General features: G+C 35.9%; 1 protein-coding gene across 3 annotated transcripts in view; it reads right to left on the bottom strand.

The window, feature by feature from the left end:
* TBC1D5 (TBC1 domain family member 5) overlaps nucleotides 1-21,901 on the bottom strand; it is a 328,348-nt gene that overhangs the window by 282,019 nt on the left and 24,428 nt on the right. For all 3 annotated transcript variants that reach the window (XM_069772151.1, XM_069772135.1, XM_069772143.1), the window contains exon 2: nucleotides 19,644-19,705. In XM_069772151.1, the coding sequence (XP_069628252.1) occupies nucleotides 19,644-19,705 (62 nt within the window). The remainder of the gene's footprint in view (nucleotides 1-19,643; nucleotides 19,706-21,901) is intronic.

Genomic DNA, 21,901 nt, shown 5'->3' with positions numbered 1-21,901 from the left:
CACTGATGATTCTCCTTGCCTATAAGCTTTCCGATCTCTAGAAGAAAGAGGAGCATATGTGGGAAATAATGTCACAGACTTCTCAAACTTCTCCCTAAGCACCCTTCTTCAGACAGGCTGGAGAAAGGAAACTAGATTAGAAGTGTGTCTGTCCCAAGTCACTGTGGTTATCATAAGCCTCTCTGCTAAAGGTATAAAAGAAAAGACGGGTGAAAACCTGGAATTAGTTTGCTCAATGACTTATCCAGCATCTCAGACTGTAACAGTCTCTCAGGTGCGTGCTAAATACCATAACTGATTTTTCCAGTTTTTTTGATGGGGGGGAGTTCAATGACTTTCAAAGTTGTAAAACAACAGGAAAAGCAGGAAGACTTGGTCTCCTATTTTAAACTAAGAACAAAAAAAAATTGTCTGAAGATAAAATTCACTGGTTTTTTACAGCACAGTTAACAGTTCAGTTTATTATAAGCAATATCTCATAAAAGAAATCCATTTTAATTTCAAAATGCATATTTTTCTTCTTCTCCTTTTAACATATATCCAGCATTCTTATCCTGTAAATGAAATTACCTTAAACAAATTAAATATTGCTATCTTTGTACACTTAATATGAACTGGACATAAATAATGAATTTTAAAAGTCCTAAAAATAAATTAATTGGTTCTCCATTGTCATGCAAAACCATAAAAATTATTAATTTTTTACATGTTAAGGTCTGTAATTGCTTTAAAAAAACCACATAAAGGTACCAATTGTGTTTAGTAATAAATAAATATAAAAATACTACAGCAAAAGTACATTTACTTGAAAATCAACATTTGCTATGGATACCACCTTTCTTCGGGAATGTAAGAAAGTAAAAACCCGACAATTTATATTCATGTAAGTCTAGATGTTCAAATCATGAATAAATGGCTGGTTCAAGCTGCACAAAATATTCCACTGACTTCTGTTACCATCAGATACACCATGCTTACAGAAACACTCTCTAATAGTAATACAATTATAATAATACAGATTAGCTCCTACAGCCTGTCTTTTCTATACTGTCATCAGTGGTTGCAAATAATGGACAATAATACAATAAAAAATATTTCCAGGAAACTGAGCAAAAAATCCTGCCTCTCCCCCCCACCCCCAGCCCCGCCAATTTAACAAGAACCCCTTGACAGAGCTTAGTATGTTCTTCTGGCACCTAATATCTACTTTCTGGAACTTGAACAGATGTATTCACGGAGCGTTCTTTAAGTTCACAGATCTAGAGCTGAAATTCTGCAGATCAATCTGTACTGAAGTCATCTGGGGAAGCAAGGTGACTGTGCTTGGTATTTCCATCTGATTCTTTCCTGACCTACAGGAGAGCACAATGAAAAAAGTCTATCTGAACAAGATTTAGAGCAAGAAAACAAAGCCCTTTTAATTCTGATTTTAGTCAGCATGGTCACTTCTCTGATTTGTCTTGAACTAGTTATCTGGGTCAAAATACTATCACTTCCTAAGACAAAGATTTCACTTGAAATTCCAAGCTGGGACCCACTAATGGAAAAACAGAAATAAATACAAAAAAAACCTTGAGTTTTTTATCTTCCAAGGACTGGAGATGTAGATTGTATTGACCCAGAATTTTTAGAATTCAATGTTATTTGGATGGATTAGGTTAGGAAGGTAATGGAAAAGATAATGAAAACTTACTGTATAACTGTTAAGTTATAGCATTCAACATTTACTAGCAAGTCTTTCAGCACCGTGTGTAAGGTGCATCCTTTCACCAGTAACAGAGACATGAAAGAGAATCTCAACATCTTTAAGGTGACTACTTGATGCACTCTAATTTTTTAAATAAATGCAATTTTCAATTTTTGCAGTCCTTTCCCCAAGATGAGCAGAAATAGAATTTGTGAGTGCTTGCACAACCAGGAGCTCCCTCCTCCCCATCCTTCAGACAACACACAAAGTAAACTTTGAGCTCAACTTTCTAAAACTCTTTTTTCCCTTCTTTTCTGAGATGACCAATTTAGAAGTTTGCAAGTAATGCATATAGAACGGCATTACATTTTACCACTTTTTCAGTTTGGAAAGACAAATATTTTCAGGGTAGGCCTGGTTCTTTTGTCTCAGAGAAAATGGTGGTCAGACTGAAGCTAAATGAGACAATGCCTAACAACACTATTCGCAGCGAGGTGGCATAAAGAAACAGCTGCCTTCCACTAATCCATCCCAGTTCTTTCTTCCTTCACTATTCATCTTACTTTCAGTCTTTCTCTACTAGCAACCTTAATCTTTCCAAAGTTTTGCTCCCTCTCCTTGAAAATCACTCCGTTGCTCTTTCTAAATCTTCTCTCCAGTCCTCCAACTACTTTTCTCTGCCTTAATCTATTTATTAAAGTGTTGCATGCTGAGGATCAACAGGGCCTCTGTACATCTAACTGTAATTTTAAACACAGACTTTCTGAATAAAAGGAGTAGAAAAGTTTAACAAGTGACATTCAAGTTGGTCTCCTCTGTAACTTCAGCACTAGCTCTGACACAATCCTCAAAACCAGAGAATGAATACTAGTTTTCATACCTTAGAAACAGCTGCTATTCAGAAAGATGAAAGCAAGCCAGCCTTTCAAGGGTACAGCTACACTCACAGAGACATGTCACCCCCCATCCTGTTCCTCAGTGGTTCAATCTACCATACCTGAACTTACATTATGTCAATAAAATTCTACATATATCATCGATTTTATCTATTTCATGCATGCAATGAAAAAGCAGCTTAAAAAATGGGGGAAGGGGTGACTGAGAAAAGTAATTCTTTTTCCAACCTGAGGAAACTTTAGACAAATTTGCCTTTGATAATCGACTGAACAAGCTGCACTGCAAGCATCAAGGGATGGTGCAGGGATATCTAGCAGGTGCTGCAGTTTATCACAAAACCGTCTAAAATAATTGGAAGTGACAACCAGCACTACCACAAATGATTTATTAGTCTTTCACTCAGCTTTTCAGCTTCCTCAGGGCCAGAATAAATAATTTACCAACTCTGTATCTTCCAATCATTAATTCTTCCCTGTGCATCCAAACTACATTTAACTCTGCTGGGTTCAGTGGAATTAAAAACACAATATGAAGACTTTTTCCCCCCCAAGTATAGCATTATCTGACTTTATCTAAAAGTAAAATTGTCAATCAAAATTTGTATCGGTGATAGAAGGATTAGAGCAAGCAACCAGCGCTGACTTACAAAATATCTGCAGAATAAAATGAAAGTTAAACTGAAGAGATATCAACAATGAAATGCTCCCAGGGGGTCAGGCGTGTTCTCAAGATATAAAGTACTGATAGTGTCTGAAGATATCGATTAGCATTGTTCTTCTGATCCATAAACTAACATTACTTACAGACAAACATCTTACATGTCCCACATGGCAAATGCAGGATGAAAACACTGAACAGGAAACAATCAGAAAATAAATGAAAAAGGAGATGTGGGCAAAATGGAAGGATTAAACATGAACAGAATGGTTTTGTAAAAAGGCAATACTTTTTGAGGAAATACATTAAAGATACAAGATTTACTAATGCCCTTGTGTTCATATCACAAAAAGAAATTAAAAAAAAAGAGTATTATACAAGGCAGAATTATAAACTAGGAGTATAAAATGGCATAAAACCAAAGTACACTTTCAAATTTAAAACAGAATATATAAGGTACCATATTCCTATTAATTATGTAGAGAAAACACAGAGAAAACAAAAATCACACCCTAAATCCATTTTTGATGTAAGCTAGTCTTGTCTCATTAAATCAGCATCTATGATTAAAACCAAGATCATTTTTGGTACATAATGTATTGCATTGTTAGAGCAGCATCTGTTTGTTGCACAGCAACACATTTTTCAGCTTTAAGAAACTGTACTCATAGAGAAGAAACAATCCAGACTTTGAAGATATAAAAATATTTTTACTTCCAAAAGCATTTTGTACTAAAGGGGTTAATAACATTAATGTGCTAATATTTTGCATTCCAAGAAGAGGCTTCAAGCTGTTGGAAACATACAGAAGAAGAATTTCATGGTACTAACAGCTTTCTTTCAGTCCTATGGGACTGAGACAACTCAAACTTTAAGTGCTTAGCAGAAAAGCTCTGTAAAGCTATGAAGGGTAATCAATAGGACTTTCACCAAATAATACAGTCTGAAATGAAATAAATTGGCCATAACAAAAATGCCTTACCCTTTTTCTCATCATTAATCTCAATATAGAGAAAAGTAGATACAGTATGACCTACAAGTCCAAAATAGCCAACATACAAATATGTTTTCACACTACTTCTAACAATACAAAAAATTTTCACAAATACAGGAAATTTCATATTATTAATTTGAAAGCAATTTCTTATCCTATGTATTTCTCAAACATCAATTTAAAACACAGATCATCATCTGCTGCAACCAGCCAAGCACATGCTGAACTCAGTCTCCCAAAATTTTCAAGAGAATGACACTGTTATAAGGGCTGAGTATTTTATCACTATGACAAGGGATGTTCTAAAACATTCCCAAATCTGAAAAAAATGCAATATTGTAAATAAAACAAAAACTTAGAGAAACTAAATCACAAGCAAGGTATTGATATCTATGCTTTCTTCTGCTGCAGGGCCAAAAAGCCTTCAAAGAACTTAGGTCTTAGGAGACAGAGGGAACATACTTTGGGAAGCCTACAAAAGATAAAAATACACTTGATCCCAGCATCAGATCACTGAGCCAAAAGTCATTTGCCCTGAAATCAGTTATTTAGATTCATAAGAAAGTATTCACTGTGGTCAAATTTTAAAAAATAACAAAGTATGTTGCCTGTTGCTCATACGACCCAGATATGGGTCCTATAAACAAAGAGATCCAGGAAGCTGTTTTGTCATTTAACTTTTGGTGCTAACTTATTATGGAATCTTTCTTGAACAAGTGCATGGACTTTTTGACTTGGAGAAAAATGGATTTGGACACCAATTGCCTTAATAAGAGTCCTGAATGAAAGTATAAAATGAAGTTTTATTGCTGTACAGGTTTCCTTATAGGTTAAAAAAAAACCCCAAACCCACCACAAAAAACTGTGTGTCCAGACTTCACTTCTTGGGTTTGTTCGTACTCTTATGCAAAAGCATTCCAAAGTGACAGCTGGTCACAGAAAATAACGGGCTAATATAGAGGTTGAAACAATTTTGGTAAGAAAACAGCATTCAATACTTCATCTTTTTCTGATTAAAATGCAATTATAGCTATTGATACAATCAGAAACTTCCCAAATGACCTCTCTCACATAAAAATGATTTAGTAATGTTTTGAGTACTCTCTTCAAAGGTTAAATAAAAGAAGTGACTGAGATTAAAAAATGGGGGTCAGAAGTATCAAGCCCGAGGACAGTAAATCAGCCTTAATTTACCCAACTAGAAAGTTGCACTGAAATCTTCATTGCCTCTATAAGAATACAAAGAAGTGTATCAGAAATTCTCATACATAGTTCTCAGTGTATAAGAAACTAACCGCATTTCCTCATGTTCCTATCAGTTCTGGGTCTATCTTGGTCAATAATGTCTGCTTATAAGAAATGTCCCTAAGGGAGTACTGGGTAAATTTATAATTGTATTTCTCCCAAAAGAACCATGTTAGCAAATATCAGTTTTGACAAAACATCCTCACCTAAGGTATAAGTTCGTAGATCTTCTCACACTCAGTCACTCTGAGTGCGATTTTTCACCTCCATCAATCTAGTTCCCTTTCCTCACATTTTTTCATCACAGCTATTTGTACATTCTAACAAAACCTTGAGATGGGGAAGAAGAAAGGAAAATTCTGTTTTATCTGCATTTACCATTCAGCAAATCTGTCATCTCCACTTTATGAAAAGGAAGTGAGGCAGAGGAGGGCCACTGAGTGCACGTGGCAGTGAATTAGGAACCGAACTTGTCACCTCCTGATGACACTTGAGAGGTATACAAATCAACAGTGCATCCATTATTACCATTTTGGCAGACAGCATAGGTTCAACCTCCAAGATTCTCCAGAGCTGCGTTTTACCCTTAGCTATCAAAGACCTGTTTTTTGTCCACCACCAACAAAAAATAGCAACTAGAGCTAACTACAAGGTATGCAAGGTAAGCCAAAGTTAAGAATCCTGCTAGGTACATTTCTGAACAGGAACCTTAAACAAGAAATTTTCAATAGACTACAACAAATGAGAGAGACTTTTATTTAGCAAAATGCTCATAAGTTCTTTTCCTCCAAAACCAGTGCTTGCAAATTATTTTAAGCAAAACTACCCACTATAAAACAATGTCTGTAAAAATCCATGCAAGCTATTAAGAATCAGATAACTTCTTGACCTAATTCAGGGTTACAAACCAAAGTCTGAACTGTCACTAGATGCTGAATTGACCTCTGAGTCACCTGAATTAATCATCATAAAGGCTTCAAACCACCTGAAGACTTTGGAGAAAAGGAAAAAAACAAAAAAAAACACCACCAAAAACCCAAACCCCAAAACCGAGCAGCTCACTTTCAGATTTCATCAGTAAAAGTCAACCTTATCCAACTTAGGAATATTTGAAAAAAAAAAAATCTGTAAAAATAGCCCATTTTCCCCCTCCTCTTGAAGGAAGCTTTTGATTGTTTGATTTTATTTTTAGTTTTAACATGCAAGCCACTCAGCTAGTCAGCCCAGTCAAGCCAGCCAACATGTAAAGGTCTGATTTTGAAGAAAAAAAAAAATATTTCATTATCACAGCTCAAACACGAATGCAGACATTCAGGTCTATCCTGTTGTAAAGTCTTCTTTTCTTTCTACATATAAGGAACATCCTCAAAGACTGAAATGGATGAAATAAATTGAGATAAGATAGGAAGTGACATTACATCAGGGAGTAAAGGAGGTTTATTATTTAGTAGGAGAAGCACGCCTCATTCATGTTGCCCTTATCTTGGGGGATGTATAGCCCATCCCTGAAATAGCCATTTTGAGTATATACCAACACCAGCACATGCTATGATCTTTTCAGTATTCTGCACAAAAAAGTGTTATGCAAACCACTTCATTTTGCTATTTCATGCAACAAATAAAAGGCATAATAAGTGTGCAGTGAAAAATCATGCTCTGTGTAAAGAAATGCCCAGACTTACGGAGTAACACACTCTTGTAATCAGCATAACAAAGGCAGCATGAGAGAAAGCAACTCAACTTCTAATCACGTTTTAGCTAACAGGTTGGTAGACACAACCATATGGAACAAGTAACGTCTCTTGTACTGAATGAATGGAATGCATTTCAGCTGTGTCTTTGCTGTTCTTAAATTATTAAGATTATGGGCACACTATCTACTTGAGAACAATGTAAGAAAGCTAGAACATTGTAACTTCCGAAGCTCAAATACCTTCAAACACAAGTCTCTAGCATGCTCCAACAGATAAATCACTGAACTTCAGTTGTAGTTCTAACAACAATACATTTTAAAAATATAATTGAAGGTGAAAGACTGAAAAAGACTGAATATCAGAAAATACTCAGTGACAAAAATTGAACCTAACATCATAGGACTTTTGGCAATTCTTCCATTCAACCCCTTCCTCCTCCAGCCTTCCACATATTTAATCATCTGTTAGTAGAAATTTTTGTGGAATTGGTTGTCAAAAAGAAATAGTGAGGATGATCATGTTTTCACAGAAGCATTGTTAATAATGCATCAGGAAATGAAAAATATTTAGTTGCAATTTTCTAAGCTTTTTAGCAAAATATTCACTAATCTCTTGCTTCATATACAATACCTGGGTAAAAATAAGATCTCTACCCCAAATCACTTCTATCTTATCAGGCCAATGATCAATTCCTAATATCGGACAAAAAATTAATTTTTTTTTCTAACCTATTCTGTATATTCTACACCTTCTCCCTTTTGAAAAAGAACTGTTTCTTTTTACCTTTAACAACTTAATCTATGAGTTGAACAATCACTTGGGTAACACTCCGTATGACTCCCCTCACATTTGCAGGCCCTGGCCCTCAAGGTGGACTTTAACCATGCCAGCAGCTGCTTGAGGAACAACACAGCATGGAACAAGCAACCCAGGTTTTCTGGAGTGCATTGACAACAACTTCATGATACAAAGTTGAGATGGAGGCTTTCTGCTGGACCTCATACTTACAAAAAGAACTCATCAGGGATATTAAAAGCTGAAAGAAACATTAGCTGCAGCGACTATGAGATGGTGGAATTCAGCATCCTGAGAGGAGGGAAAAAAGCAAAAAGTGGGATCATAACCCCGGACTTCAGTAGAGGAGACTCTGACCTATTCAGGGATTGGCTCAGAAGAATCCCATGGCAGATGGCTGTGGAGAGAAGGGTCCAGGAAAGCTGGTTGATTGTCAAGGATGTCCTTCTCCAAGCTTAAGAATGGTTCATCCCAAAAAGCAGGAAAACAAACAAACATGGTAGAAGACCTGAATGGATGAACAAGGAGCAGCTGGCAGAACTCAACACAAAAAAAAAGCATACAGGAGATGGAAGCAGGAACAGGTAACCTGAGAGAAATATACAGACATCATCCAAATAAGCAGGGATGGGGTTAGGAAAGCCAAAGCCCAGCTGGAGTTGAATGTGGCAAGGGATTTGAAGGGCATCAGGTACATCAGCAGCGAAAGCAAGACTAGGGAACGTGTGGGCCTACTGCTGAATGGGAACTTGGTGACAAAAGACAAATAGGAAGCCAAGACCCTCAATGCTTTCTTTGCCTCTGTCTTTACTGGTGAGACAAGCTTCCAGCAATCCTAGGTCCATGAAACCAGCGTGAAAGTCCAGGGCACAGTAGACTGATCCAGGTGGAGCAGGATCAAGTTTGGGAATATTTAAACAAGCTGGATGTACACAAGTCCATAGGCTTGAAGGGACAGACTCACAAGTGCTGAGGGAGATAGCTAATCTCATTGCAAGGTCATCCACAGCAATCTTGAAAAAGGCATGGAGATCATGGCAGGGTCCTAGGGACTTGAGCAAACCAAATGCCACTCCTCTCTTGAAGGAGAGCAAGAAGGAGGATCCACAGAACTACAGGCTCATCATCCTCACATCAATCACCAAAAAGAATCACCCCATGTGCCACACTACAGACTGGGAGTAAAGCGCCTGGAACACAGCTTTGAAGAAAAGGACCCGGGCATCCAAGTGGACACTGAGTTGAACATGAGCCAGCAATGTGTCCTCACAGCAAAAAAGGCCAAGACCATTAGGAAGAGTATTACCAGCAAGTCAAGGGACGTGATTATCCCCCTTTAAACAGCACTGGTGATTAACGCTTCTGGGGTACGGTATGCAGTCCTGGGCTCCCCAGTACAAGAGAGACACAGACTTATTCAAGCACATCCAGCAGAGGGCCTGAAAGATGATTAAGGGTTTGAAGCATACGAAATATGAGCAGACGCTGAGAGACCTGGGATTGTTTAGCCTTGAGAAGAGAAGGCTCAGGGGATTTCATCTATTTCTAGACTTTTCTGATGGAAGGGAGTACAGAAGATGGAGCCTGACTCTTCTCAGTGGTATCCAGTGAACAGATAAAAGTCAATGGATACAAGAAATCCCATTTAAAAATAATAAAAACTTCTTTTACCATGAGGATAATCAAAGACTGGAACAGGTTGTCCAGAGCAGTTGTGGAGTCTCTACCTTTGCAGATATTCAAAACCCAACCAATGTCCTGAAGAACCTGTTCTAGCTGACCCTGCTTTGAGTTGAGGAGTTGGACTAGATGATCTCGAAAGGTGCCTTCTGATGTCAACTACTCTGAGATTCTGTAATTTGATTTATGGGAAACCATAAATGTTTTTGCTCAAGTTATCTGTATTCAACAGATGTTTATAGATCATTAGTGTTAATTATATAGAAATCAGCAATTGGACCTTAAATAGCTTGTTAATGCAGGTCTTCCCAAATCACTATATTAACTTTATTTCTTCAAGTATTTTGTCACATGCATTATTTTCCTGTTGATTCTTTTCTTAAGACTCTGAAAGTATCATGTGAACAAAACAATGTACTTGATACATTAATGTACTTGTACTTGATACTTTAATGACACCAGATGTATCCCGGTTATTTATTTTTATATCCAGCTTCCTTAACTGGAATATAGGGAAAAAAATTCTACAGGTATAAACCAGTCTGAGGCATTAGATTTCAGCTAGGCTCCTTCGCCTCACACCATCTTCAGTAAGAGATGTGACCAAAACTGAGTGAACAATGTTGCTGTTGACCCTTGATGCATAACAGCAACATGAGGCTGGAATTACTTGGTAACTGCCTTGTGTAGTTAATATTCCTAATGTTGAGTTTTCAGTAAGTTGTATGTAGCAAAATTACAATTTTTCAACAACTACAGAGGAATGAATTATATATGAAATTATGGATTATATATGAAGCAGTAAGGACAATAAAAAAAATACATTGATCAATGTACTTGATCTCCATGAAATAACCACACAAAAATATTTCTTTAAAATCAAAACATATACACACACATTGACATGTATCTTAAATTTAACTAGAGCATGAGTTTTGAACACAGAGGATTTGGACATTCATTCATATTTGTACCAGAAGAGTACAAGAACTGGAGAGAAATCTTCTGTAGAAAAAAATTTTGGCAAATGTGGAAAACCAAAGACATACAAGACAGATGAACTAATGGAGGTGTATATGAGAAAAATTACAAGATAAAATTTGACACAGAATGTCAACTAAGCCTTATAAATTACGCATAAATTTTTACCTTAGACAACTTTGGAACACTGAAGAAACAATGCATCAGAGGGAATTTACTTAAGAAAAGCCCTACCATATTGAGCCAAAGGGCTCATTTCTTTCAGACAATACAGGGTTTTTTCTGCATTAATTTTCCTGGTGTCTTAAGAGTTTTTAAAATGATGTTGTACTTCCTGAAGAAGATCAACAAAAGTCAAAATGAGTAAATCAGAGTTAAAAGTAACCAAACATGTCATAATTTGCACTCCTGCTGTTGCAAAATACAGCGAGATAAACTTCAGAGACAGTAAACGATTATTACCCAGTGCGCTTTATGTACCTGGCGGCAGTATCTTTTAACACCATACCTAGGCACTGGCTCAGAGTACTGCTTCATGACTGCCTCCTAACCTCTTCAACTGTCTTTTTCTCATCCCCTCCTTGAACTAGCACTAGCATTAATGTAGTCAGATCAGAAAATTAATAAAGACTAAAACTAACATAGCAAAAGAATGCATGGATGCACAAGCAGCAGCCTGCATAAGAGTGGTGAGAACACATGGCTAGGGAAGGGGGCTTAGCAAGGCTACCTTCTTCAATTTCTGAAGTGATTCTCCCAATTGATCATCCTTAAAATGCTTCAATTTATATTGTAGAGCAGTATTTATTCAAATAATAATTAGACTAGTTGTCCTAGAACAAAGATGACTGAAAAAGCACTTCATGTTGATCTAGAAAGGGTAAAATGTTCATATTATGCATATCATTTGCATTTCCAGCTAGGGCAAATTCTAGTTGCTCAGTAGTAGCCAGAGTATTTTTTTTTTTAATCACTTGCTCACACAAACTGTTTTGGAGTTGCCAAAGGAATTTTTAAGACTGCAAATTGAAAGGAAGGTGCACAATCTCTCCTATAATACAGTCACTATAAACTGTGCAAAGAATCAAGAACCTCTGCCTCACTTTAATATTTGAATGTCTTAGAGAAAAAAAAAAAAGAAAAATGACTTTTGTTTTTACCTAAAAAAAAAATAGCCTTTCTAAAAGATTCTCCATAATTTCCATTAGTAATGAATGTGAAAGTTGAGCTGTATCTCCCCCCAAATGGCAAACTTACACTTTACTGTTTTGCATTTAACTATTTAGCAATATTGCCTTCCCGATGTCAGCTTAATCCTATAATTAATAGGTTTATATCATTAATAGCTTTTTATTCTCATTTAGAGCATTTTGCCACGTAGTTTTTTCATACTGTTAGTTCCCAGAGCAAAATATCTTCCTTTTTGTTTCTGAATGTTTCTGAACTCTGTCCTGTCCCAAGCCACCACCAACAGAACAGCTTCACCTTGATTCTCAACAAATCAAATGAATGCAATTAACTCAGTTCAAGATCAGGATTCTTTGTCCATAAGAACCGCAGGCAAGACTGGGCTTTCCTTTGGAAAGTCAATCTAATTTGCCCTTTTTCTGTAGTGCTGACATATGCCTTAAAGCAAGACAACCAGAACAGTCCTATGGCCAACATTACCCAGTAATTTTAAAAATCATTACTTTAAATTTACAGAAAGAGTAAGTCAGAAAAGAAAGAGGGAAGTGATCTTTCAAAAACAGCTGTAGCATGTAAAAGAAATTAGCATGAGTGACTGCAGGGAAAATATCAGCAATAGGCTTTGAAGAAATCTGGCTTAGGTCACTGAAAAGAAAACAGAGGCAGATGCTAAGCTGCCTAGCCCAGGTCACTGCAGGGAGAACAACAGCTGGTTATGTGAGTCTTGCCTGGGACACGGAGTTGGTGCTTGATTCTACTGAGCCATTTTCTAATACATCCTTGATGATTTTAGTATGCGAGAAAAGCTGAAAACTAATAGATATTTTTTTTGTGGGTGAAACTATGACAAATTAAACCATTTATTTAGTAACAATACTTGGTTTTATTCTATGTGTAGTTGTACACACAAGAAAAAGAGTACAAATGTTGACTGGCTATGTAGAACTACATCTGAAATAGAATTAAGAGTTTCTGAAGGGCTCTACCAAGTTATCAATATTTTAACAGCTTTTAAAAGCTGTTATATAGTAGTGCAGATAGTTTCAGGACCAGAGGGTCTACACATTCATTCCATATTAACTGTGGTATATTTTAAGACATTTTATTTTCACATTCATATCGGGGTCAGAAGAAAGAATGTCCTCTGATCACTGTATCCACAATCACCTTTAGCTGAAAGTTAAAGAACTCCTTTTTATAACCCACTAACCAATGTTCGAATTGACTTAAGAGAGTTGTTGTTCATCCATCCAAGGATTTCATTAAAACCTCTACCATCGTAATTTCTGGATTATGTTACAGAAAACTGAACTCACATTATGGACCCTGGTAAGCAGAAGAGAGTTTTTAAAGTGAATTTTTCCATGATTGCCCAGCTCCCCATTTCATGACTCATGCATTCCTTCCAATCATATTATTCATCACTCCTTTTCATGAAGGCAAGAAATTATAAATGATTACCATCTTGATTTGTCTGAGCACAGAAAAAAATATCTTTAGAATCAATGGACAACTCTACTCAATAGATCAGCTACTTATTCAAAGTATGTTTCACTGAAAAAGCAGAATATGCCTTCAGATGTGCTCATAGTTTTACTAATTGTTCTAAGATGTATTGCACACACATGCATACAATACAGTCTTTCTCTAAGAAAGAGTCTTAAGAGTAGTACTGTAGATTTTAGGTGATTAAAGAGAAACAAAAGATTTTTTTTCAGGTTATATATACTTCTCACTCCCCAGCTATTTTTACATTCACTCCCAGGTAGTGCAGGCATTTATTAAGAACAAGTAGGCAGAGCAAGGCAAACAGAACTCTTTATATGAATAAAATGAAAGTGAATGAAAGTGTTAAGAAAATTACCTTTTGAACCAATTAAAGAAGAGATAGCTTAGAAATACCATGGAGAGGAGTTGCATAGAACAGAAACAAAACCCGTTCTGTATAGAAACAGAAAAAAAAAGTAAATTTATCTAGTCAAATAATTGCACCAATTTCATTTGTTGACTCCAGCTTAGAAGAAATTCCAAAGAAAAGCTTATACATCAAGTGTCTAGATTACTCATACAGACCCAACTATATCTATCCCAAAGGAATTACTTCTTGTTTACCTGAATCCACAAATCGTATGAATTTCATGTTAAAGCTTACTGTACAAAAGTTAAGTTTTGCAGTATTAATCTAAAACCTCCGAACTTTTTTTATCAAATGTTAGAACTGACATAAATGTGATAAAATGGGACAATCCCAGATGCTTAGGGTCTTTGAAAACTCTGGTCAACTGAAACATGACAGATACACAAACATACACACAGGAGAAACTAAAAAAGGGAAAATAACAAAGTTCTTTGCATTTCATATTTTTGCTGTTTTCGCAAACACTATAAGGGATGTTTTTAATGTTTGTTGATCCTCACAACAGAGTAAGGAATATTAAATCCAGCTATAACCATATCTCAAATGCAAGAGCCTGGGATAAAGAAAATAGTCTAAAATTAGTGTTTACTATATATAATGCTGTAAGAGAATATATTCATCAACTTCAGTGCCACTATCAGCTTGTCTTGTCGTAAGTTACGCTCCAATGTTTACAAGATCAGAATTTCAGCTGAAAGGAAAAACATGTTTCAGTAGAGACAAGTCACCACACTAGGCACAGCCTTCTCCACTGAACTTCATGCATCTTCACTGTATTGCTGACAAGATGCTAGAGGCTCTTTCTGGTAGGCATGAAGAAGTATGCACGAACAAGACTAAGCTATTGTGACTACCACTTTGCTATTAAGTTCCATCTGAGGTAGATGGGTATTCCTAGTATAAATAAACTGGCAAAGTGCTCCTGATGTAGACTTGACCGAACTCATTAAAACAGAGAAGGAGAATCATCAAAAACTTTCTGGATTTGAGGTAGATAAACTCAATGAGCTACATTTATGAGGTTGCTAGTCATCTTCTTTTAGGTGCTACTCATTTTCTGCAGTTAACACAGATTAAAAAAAAAAACATAAAATATCGCTTAAAGTTTACATAATACTCGCGACCATTACTGAAATGTAACTAGTTACTGTAATTCTCATGAGGATCTTTTTTCACTGCTTGCAAAATAGGAGGCACTTCCTCTCCAGGAAAGGTCATCATGGTATGTGGACAGTTTATGTCAGGTGACCTTATGAAAACCATATAGAAGAAATAAGAAGGGGAGATACTGTAAAACTAAAAAATATTAGATTGCAGTTTACACCATGAACATCTGAGAACCCATGTTTTGCATAAAAATATAAACTAATTAAAATAGTGCAAATAGAACAGAAAAGCTACATGTGTGTAGCTAGTAATAAAGCTGCTTACTGTTAAAAGGTTTTCATAGAACAGGCTGTTGGGGTTCAATATTCAAGTTAAAATTCACAACTTACTATGTGAATGTTTAACCATGCAGCTGTATCTTCTAATGTTCTTTCACATAAAAAAGTAACATCTCTCATACAGTGAAAGGTATGTATACGAACGTACAAATATGTTGTTGTAAGGAGGCTGATATTTTAATAATATAATAGGATGATTCAACTCTGCTATTGCTTTCAGATGTCCAACACAAAAGACCCTGTGCTTCTCAATAACCCACTGTTGCTACCAACATTATGCCTGTAAGTTCCTATCATCATACCATTGCTTCCCATGGTTAAACTCTTTCCTCTCAAATTTACATCTTTCTCCAGCTTCTGTCCCCCTGTGGGATCCTTAGGGCAAGTCGAGAACAACCGCTTACTACTTGACTATGCTATAGAGTGTAATCCCGAACCTAGAGTGGTAATATCTTGCTGGCTATACCTTTTTCCTCTTGTAGACATCTTCTTTCTAGGCAGTGCTGCAAAGATTTTTCTGTGAAACATACGGAATTTCTACTAGCTTGAGGTTTTTTTTCTTTTGTTGTTTTTTTTTAGCTGAGGTGTTACTACGATCCATGCTTTACGTGAACTTATATTTTAAATAATGTTTGCATCATTTCTTTTTAAAACATCATGCTTTCATCACTGTCAGCTCTGATCAATCCTACAGCCTTTAACAGAGACTTCCAAAATGCATTGCAAAGCAGCTTCCCTACAATGTGAAACAGAACTTGACTATTCGTTTTACAAAACCAACATATGTGTTTGGTTACAAATACTGGAGTATTTCTCTAGTACTTCATTCAAAGGACTTTTTTTAATACTTGTAAAGTTTGCTTTGAGAGAGTGCTGATCCCTATTCTGTGAAGCAAGCTAGCATCATTAGGATGACAAAATCAAGTCTTATTGTGGCAAGAAGAAACATCATTTAGTGTCAACAACACACTGCTATTGATTTGAACTCCTCCTTGCCTCATGGGTGAAATAACAAGCTCCTAAACACAGACTCTCTAAGCATACCAATAGAGGAGAGAGGCAAGAAAAATACTAAAAATGGCTGTATTAAAGATACAACAGGAAATATATGACTCATGAGATGTAAATTCTTTTATCTGTATGGAATAAATTGAAGAAGAGCTTAATATGGCTTCTGCAATTTCTATGGAGTTAGATTAGAACAGAAATACACCTACCAATAATACACCAGATTTAGGCTTCCCAACCACCATCTCCTAACTGTTCAGTATCCCCTGTGAAACAAGCCAGCTTCATTTTCATTATCTAATATGTGACTATTCACATTTTTAAAATGACACCTTATTTTAGCATCCTGGTTGGCCATTTCAGTGTAAGATGGGGAACTGATTGAGCATACAGCGTAAATTATCCCTTCACATTACTGGCAGGATCTCTCTAAAACAGAGCTAAGAAACAGTCTGTCAACATGGATAGGTTTACTCTTTTTCTATTTCTGAACAACGGACTGCAATTTTCAGAAAAAAACCTGTATCTTTCTTCTTAAAAGATACAAAAAAGAATAAAACCATAGTCAGTTATGCAACATCAATATAAATACCACTTTGCACATTGATAGTTCTTTTTCCAGAACCTAAAGCTATGCCTTTAAGCAAATTTGCAAACCAAAAAAAAAAATGTAGCAAGATAAAATACTACTTATGTTGTCTAACTGCACCCAAAATTTAGGCTAATTTCAAACACTTTTGTAGCATCAAAGTTAGCATGCTAGAATTCCACAGTCCATCTCTTAAAACGTGACTGAAGTAATATACAAGGCATAAAATATTATTTCAAGATAACTTCCTTTTAAAAATACTGAAGTGTAGGGAACAAAGCTATTTTCATACCACATCCGAAAATGGATGAGGTGTGAAAGAAATCTCTTGTTTAATGTGACCTTTGGCTGTACTTTCACTTGTCATCATTATGAAGTAGCTACTTTCAGTGCCAACACATAAGCTGCGTTATATTACCCTATAACAGTAGTAGCACGTCTTTCAGGAAGTGTTTCATACTCTTGAGAAACTGGTGGCAGAATGCACTGACAGCACTTACCTTTGTAACTGCTTATAATAGCTCTTATTCAACAATAAGACCTCGTTTACACAAGGAAATAAGAGTGACTGTACTAAATTTCATAGAGCATGTCGCATAAACTAGTATATGTTGAGGAACTCCCCTGGAGTTCTCAGCTTCAGTGAAAACATTCAAATAAGGAGAAATGTAAATTCCAGATTGGAACTCTGCCCCAAATAATAATATTCAGAGCTTTGTTACTGTGCACGGACCAAAAATACTGCATTGTTAAGATCTGCAACATACTTGACTTTTCTTAATGTATGTAATTAAGAAAATATTTCTGGAAAGCAAATGAATTTGAAATTCAAGTAAGATTAATAGAACAAATACGACAAATTTACGTTTTATACAATGGTAGCAAGCTGCAGAATAAAAATCAGTAGCTGTCATTATCTAAAGCTGTTCATCTAACACCGTAGAGAGAAAAACCATTGATACATACTGTACACACATTTTTATCCATGTATATAAATCAAAGGAAACAGCTTCCTTTAAGGCAAGCATATGAAGATACTAAAGCAAGATACAAATTAAATATTCATACATTCAATATTTCAAAATAAGGAATTTGGATATACACATGCATAATTTAAGTTCTATAGCGAAACCTGTCTACAGAGGCCATTTCTACTGTATTTCAACAGCACTGAAACTTGAAACGTACAATGCAGCCTTTCCATGCTGTGTTAAAACTTTAAAGTATATAGTAATTCATTTCAAGCACTAAACACAGAATAAAGGCCACGTTATGCACACTGCACTTTTGCAGAGGAACTGCTGCTGTGCCCTATTCATTACAGCTCTGAAACAGGGCTGTCAGTCCCAGTGCTCTCCTGCAAGGTGGCTTCCGACTGCCCAACAAGTTACTCATTGGGAACTGAAGTCAAATAAGCAACTTCAGGTAAGATGCTCATCGGTCCTGAAATACCCGTCAATCAGAATTGACTCTGAGTCACATTCTGATCCCAGGCATGTGTTTTAAATTCCGTAGAGCTGGTGCTCATACGTGAAGCCTAAAACTGGCCCCTTACACTGCTTTTATATATTCACTCAAGCCTCTTTGGAGTAAAAGATGAGATTTCAGACCTTTTTAATTAGCAAAAGAAAGCAACACGAAAACAGGCTTCACAACAGTACGTTGTACATGAGGAATGATTCTTTGTGAACACAGAACCTGAGAGTAGTTTACATACAACAACACAGACATGTTAAATTTTCCGAGCTTATAAATTCCTACACATGCAAAAAACACTGTGGGGGGAAAAAAACCCCTACTACCCACCTTCCCCCCTTGACATGTATCTTCTCCCACATGTGTCTAAAGATACCACCATTCCTCCCCATATATTTAAAACCTTGCCACTAAAAAGGAACTCTCCGTATGAGTTAAGGTGAATGTATTATTTTCTTATTAGAAGCTAAATGTATTAGTTCAAATATCAAGAGTCTCACTTAAAAATATCCATTTTATTGGGACAAAAATATCTCAAGTTGACTTTAAGAATAATAAAATAGTACTTATGAAGGGGAAAATAGAACTACTCTGCTTCTATGTGTTTTAAAGTAAACATTTATCTTTGCTCCTTAAAGGTCACTCATTTGATCTTGACACATCTATGAAATAATAGAAGCAAAAGCTAAATAAGTAGAAAAGTGATATTAAGCAATATAAAGCTAAACAAAACTAGTATCTACATGGTAAATTACTTCACTGAAAACCATCTATGGATTCTGCAAAGAATATACTTTTGCCTTAGAGCTAGTACTTTAATTTTCAAGAACCAAGAAAAAAAAAAAAATCAAAACTAGTCAGTAACAATGCAGCGTCGAAAAGCAATAAACTCAAAATTAAGTTATAAATAATTTAAAGCATGTCATGAAGATGTATTAATAATTCATCAGATAAATAATTTACTAAATAATCAAATAAATAAATAATGAAATACATAAATAAATCAGCAAATAAATAATTCTGCAAAATAACCTAAACAATAAGTCACTAAAACAAATGACAAACCTACAAAACTACAATGATTTTCTAAATTCTGATAGTTTTAAATAAACAAATGTATACAAACTAGATCAATCTTTGGTGGATAGAGAAATATTTTTCACTGCTATTGGTAAATTCCTGATTACACTGCACAAGGATACAATTTTAGATTTTACAAGTGTGCAGTTTTTCCCTTGTAAATTATTAACATGATTGCTACAATACATCCTGCTCTGTATTTTACACGTAATCCCTTTATGTAGCTCATTTTTTGCCCCCCAAAATGAAAAACTCTTTACAACATTCTTAATTCACATATTTCTTTTTTTTCCTGGGTGCAGTACTTACAATACTGCAATAGCCTTCTTGGTGGTTCTCCTCCTGTCTTCTGCAAACCTTCAGAAGTTTTGCTGCAGGGGGAAAACAAGTAGAATAACCTTAATTATTACAGATGGTATCTCATTCATTAGCGGATGACAACATTTTATTTGAAAGCACAAGAAAAGCTGTTTTATAATTCTACAAAGCAACTTAATGTGAAACAACCATTACGGTTTGCAGACTACCGAAAGTTTTTAGAAGTCTTTGGTGGAACGAGTTCAAGCAGACTGAGGCCTGTTTCTTGTATTTAAGCTGACACACAATCTGTGCAAACTGGCACTAATTCAGATGTAAAGACAAACCACGAGAAGGACAAAATACTTGGCTGACATCTAATGTTATCCTTGATTTTGGAAGTTCATAGTCCTTGAAAGAATACAGTGAGATCATTTAATATCCACTATCTAAGTACATTCACAATTTAATTAGAACACTGCACTCCAATGTCAACAATGGTACCACAAAGGTCAAAATCCGCCCATCTCCTGAATCAGTTTTCATTCTCCATTTATTTTAATGAATAATACTGACAACCACCATAGTTTTCTTCAAAGTGGTATTCCGTAACTATAGCAGTTAAAGAAATGTGCCATAAGTGTAATCGTGTTATCAATTTTTTTCCATTGTCAAAAAGGTTTATTTGCTTTCTTCCGTAACACACATTACACAAAAGAGTGAGACAGTTGCATAAACCGTGCTACTGACTTGATCTCTGTACAGGACTGTAAAAGTGAATGAATACATCAAACCTGAGGTTATATATTGTTTATATGCACAGGTTTTTTGCTACTTGGTTCAAAGGAAATCAGTATGCAGTGTTGTTTCTGCTGGTAAGATCTCAAATGGTTGATGGTGTTGCTGTATTTCAGCATTTAAAAGCATAAAGGATAATTTACTCTTAAAACTACTTGGGCACATTATATTTAACAAGTCTCAAATTCTCTTTAGGGATTATAATAAGGAAACACTTTGCTTAATCATAAATTTTATATTTATCTTGGCTAAACACCCTCCTTTGGATAGACTGCCATGTTTTGTCAACAAAAATCAACACAGTGGAAATGAAGTACTTGTTCTGTTGTGTGGTCATTCAAAAGGGTATGTAGAAGTAATGTAAATGTGCACCAGCGCTGCTGATAATTTCACGCTCTCATACACTCATTTCAATTTGCTTTAAAAAGGACTATTCCTCCTGGCTAAATATAGTCATCATGAAAAAGTATACCTCCCCTTTGAGCTAATAACACTGCAAGCCCCAAAACACAAGAGTACAAAAAACTTCTATATTTTAAGGACTCTGAAGCACTTTCTTCTCACAATACAGGATTCTGAAGTGGGACAAATGAGACTGGTTTTATTGCTAAGATATTCTCTTTTAGTGCCCAGATTTCTGTTTGAGAATGGCAATTCATCCATTCCCACACCACATCTGTGAATCCCATCCACTCCCGAAACAAATCATATACATCCTAAATCCTTCTTTTTTAAAGTAACGGATCCTTGTAAAAGCAGTATATACCTTAACACATTAGAAGATTTTGAGGATTACTGGGACATAGAATGGCTCAGGAATGATCCTGAGGTTCTGGAATAAGCCCTTCTCTAGCAAGTACCACTTAGTCATAGATCATCTTCCTTCATCTGCAGCTTGGCAGCCTCTGGTAGCAAAGTGATTTTTCACCAGAGAGCTACAGTACAGCTAAAACTGTAATTACAGTCACCGATGTCTTAAAAAGCCTTTTTTCTTCCTTCTAAAATTTACTTAGGTTTTTTTATTAGTTTCATGTTTAATTTGGGCTTCTAATCTATGGTTACAGAACTGACCTCCTCACACAACTATTTCTATGTTAGAGGGTCATAATTCCCTGCTCAAATAGACACATAAATCATTTAAAGAAGGGACACAAAACCAGTGACCTGGGATACAGCCACCTTTCCCTCTCTTGCAATCAAATGCAAAGTCCACCCTACATAAGAGGTAAAGGACAGAAACTGAATTTGATTCCATTCCTCTGTCCTGCCAGCTGGTCCTTTCCCCCCCCAACCCTCAAACACAGTACAGGTGCCTTAACAGATGATGAAAAAGATTGGTCAATAGAAGACTAAAGCAAAAGGCAGTGCCATTCAGGTATACTTCGTTGAGGAAGAATGCCAGAAATCAAGTAATTGCATGCATTCTGTACTCTGCCCAGACTGAGAAGATGAGTGCTACAGTAAAGAGGCCA

This window comes from Haliaeetus albicilla, chromosome 2 (genome assembly GCF_947461875.1).
Source record: "Haliaeetus albicilla chromosome 2, bHalAlb1.1, whole genome shotgun sequence".
Classification (NCBI taxonomy): domain Eukaryota; kingdom Metazoa; phylum Chordata; class Aves; order Accipitriformes; family Accipitridae; genus Haliaeetus; species Haliaeetus albicilla.
Note: the sequence above shows the minus strand (reverse complement) of the source record. Positions and strands in the feature narration are given on the sequence as shown.